The sequence below is a fragment of the Euprymna scolopes genome, chromosome 22 (genome assembly GCF_053919585.1).
Source record: "Euprymna scolopes isolate OS-2025 chromosome 22, ASM5391958v1, whole genome shotgun sequence".
Lineage (NCBI taxonomy): Eukaryota > Metazoa > Mollusca > Cephalopoda > Sepiida > Sepiolidae > Euprymna > Euprymna scolopes.
Genome location: NC_136503.1, coordinates 7,925,341 through 7,928,328, shown reverse-complemented (window position 1 = coordinate 7,928,328; position 2,988 = coordinate 7,925,341). Strand labels below are relative to the sequence as shown.

At 41.3% G+C, this 2,988-nt stretch overlaps 1 protein-coding gene across 1 annotated transcript; it reads right to left on the bottom strand.

The window, feature by feature from the left end:
- Positions 1 to 657: 657 nt before the first annotated feature.
- On the bottom strand, positions 658 to 1,053 carry LOC145243807 (uncharacterized). Its single transcript, XM_080106837.1, has one exon. It carries the CDS (start codon positions 1,051 to 1,053, stop codon positions 658 to 660), a length of 396 nt encoding a protein of 131 aa, XP_079962963.1.
- Between the last annotated feature and the right edge of the window lie 1,935 nt (positions 1,054 to 2,988).

The window sequence follows — 2,988 nt, the reverse complement described above, 5'->3', positions numbered from 1 at the left end:
TAACATTGCTTGTTTTTATAATATTTAAACAAGGTTATTACTTCGCTTTGTTTTCATTTTACCACCCCCCAACCACACACACATCTAAAAACCCGGGCAACGTCGGGTACCCACCGCTAGTATATATATATATATATATATATATATATATAATCATCATCAACCATTACACCCAGTGGTGTGTTGGGCAGCAACAAATCCCCTCTACCTCTGCCTAGCCTGAGCCAGCCTAGCCAGTGAACCCCAAGAATGTTGCATAGGTTTCCTCCTTTCCGCTGTTCTTCTACAAGTTGCTCTCAGCCTTCCTCTCTTCCTTTTGACATCTGGGGTCCAGTGTAATGTTGTGACCTTCTTGATGGCATCTCCTTAGTAGGCCTTCATTCTCCGGCTTCGAAGCGAGGTGGTGTGGAAGGATCGAAGCTTGATGAAATCTGCTTCTGCCATTCTCCAGCATTCTGATCCGTATAAGAGTGCTGATGCTACGCAGTTTGAGCTTCGTGTTGGTGTTGTATTGTGCAGATCTCCACATGTTGCTCATTCTCCTAAACTTGCCTTGCTCAGTCTGCTTTGTATATCCTTCCTTGTGCCGCCCTCGAGTCTGATGATGCTGCCCAAGTAGATGAAGCTGTCTTTCTGGCGCAAGTCTTTTCCATTCACCTAAACTGGAGTTGGTCTATTCACGTTCATTGTCATTTTCTTCTTGGTATTAATATTGAGTCCAACCTGCTGCCCAAATGTCTGCAACCTGCTGGCTTTTCTTGCATATGTTGGTGTGTATGGGACAGTAGTGCTAGGTCGTTGGCAAAATCCAGATCTTTGAGAGTATAGAAAAGACTCCATAGAATCCCCCTTGAAGAGTCCTGTTGTCTTTCTCATAACCCAATCGATGACCAGATTAAAGAGAACCGCTGATATCACACATCCTTGCCTAACACCCGTTTTAACGTCAAAGAACATGTTGCTGTACCCGACTGAGCATCTGGAGTTCTTATAGAAGCTCTTGATCAGGTGAACTAGCTTGGATGGGATACCATAGTGCTGAATATGCTCCATAAGCTGTCTCTGGATGCTGTCAAAGGCTTTTTCAAAGTCAACAAAGTTCACATAGTTGTCTATGCCATTCTGTATAATGCTTGATATTTCGGAGTGTGAAGATCTGGTCTATACAGCCTCAGTGTTTTCTGAACCCTGCCTGTTCTTTTTTCAGTTTGTCGTCCACAACATTTGACATTTTTGTTATGATGATCTTGGCACGGAGAGTTGGCACGGAGAGAAGAGTGATCCCTCTCCAGTTGTTGCAGTCGTTTAACACCCCTTTTTTTCAGGATCTTGACAATTACACATTTGTTCCAGTCTTCAAGGAATTTCTCACCTTCTCATATTGCTGTGAACAGTGGTAGTAGAATTTTGGCTGTAAGCTCAGGATCTGTCTTGAATAGCTCTGCATCAAGGTTGTCTGGACCTGATGACTTGCCATTCTTCAGGGTTGTGATGGCAGTTATGATCTCCTCTGCCATTGGGGAGGGGGCGGTATTATCCAGTTCCTCTTCAGCTTCTGGAATGTTAGCTATTTCCTCAGGTGTTGGTTGGTTGAAGACTTCCCGGAAATGTTCAGCTCATCTCTCCCGTTCTTTTTCAATTGTTTGCAGTTTTTCCTGCTTGTTCTTGACTGGGCCATCTATACTCCCTCTAAATTTCCCGCACACTTGCTTGCTGATCTTTACAGCCCCTTTGTCGCCTCCTGTTCTTTAGCTGCAAGTTGTTCCATGGCCTCTCTCTTGTCTTGCCATGCGTCTTCACTTTCTCGTTAGCTTCTCTGTATAATTCTTGCAGTTATTCATGTAGTCTACGGGATTTAGTCTGCAGAAGATTCTTCTTGATCTTTCCTGTCTCTTCCATTGCTTCCAAAATCTCTTGCTATATCCAGTTCTAGTTGGTCTTCTTGCGATAGCCTATTTCTTGCGATTTCTGTGTACAGTGCAGCAACTTGTTTCCATGTATTGTCAACATTAATGTCTTTTAATTGTTCAGGCATGTCCTGAAAAATCTGAAATCGATTCCTAAAGTCGCTGATAAAAGCAGCCTGCACGGTGTTGTCCCTCAGTCACTGGGTATCATAACACATCGAAGTGACTGTCTTTAAAGGAGTTTTCTTTAGTTTGGTCTTGGTCAGTGTCGTCACCAGGTGATGGTCACTGTCGACATCTGCACTTCACCTGACTTTCACATCAAGCAGCGAGCGTCTCCACATGTCGCTGATCATCAAGTGGTCAATCTGATTCCTGTCTCTTCCATTTGGTGAGTTCCAAGTCAGCTTGTAGATGTTTCGATGTGTGAAGTCTCTCGCCATTGTCATTCCTAGTTCTAATCCCATGACTCTCAAAATCAGTGATGTCATTCACAACTTTGGCATTGAGGTCCCCTATGATGATAATTTGGTCGTGGCATGGTGTTATCTCCATTTTTTTCTGCAGTTGACTATAAAAACTATCTTAACTATTGTCATTGGTTGGTGCTTAGCATTGTATGATGCTGATTATATATATATATTATAAAACTCAAATGACCTTATAACAAGTGTTGTAACCCACTTTCCAGTTTACGACATCTGGTTGCACATGCGCGCATAAACATTAACCCATAACAATGTAAACAAATAAACATAAATTGCTTCTTTTGCAGATTTTGACCTGTGCACTGAAATATTAACGTTATTATTTCAAAATTATTATTTAACATGGGAAGAGTGGGTGTGTTTTGCAACTATTCTATATTACAACTATATTGTCGCTATTTTCTTACAACTAAACAATTTTAACCCATTGACAAACATAAGAACAATTATAGTAAAGAAAAGACTACTACTACTACTACTACTACTCTCTATCCGTCCCTTTTCCTTCCTTCCTTTTTTTTACTTTTGTTTACATTTCTAGATACAAAATAGTTGTGTGACAATGGTGTTGACACATTTACTAATCTGTTTCA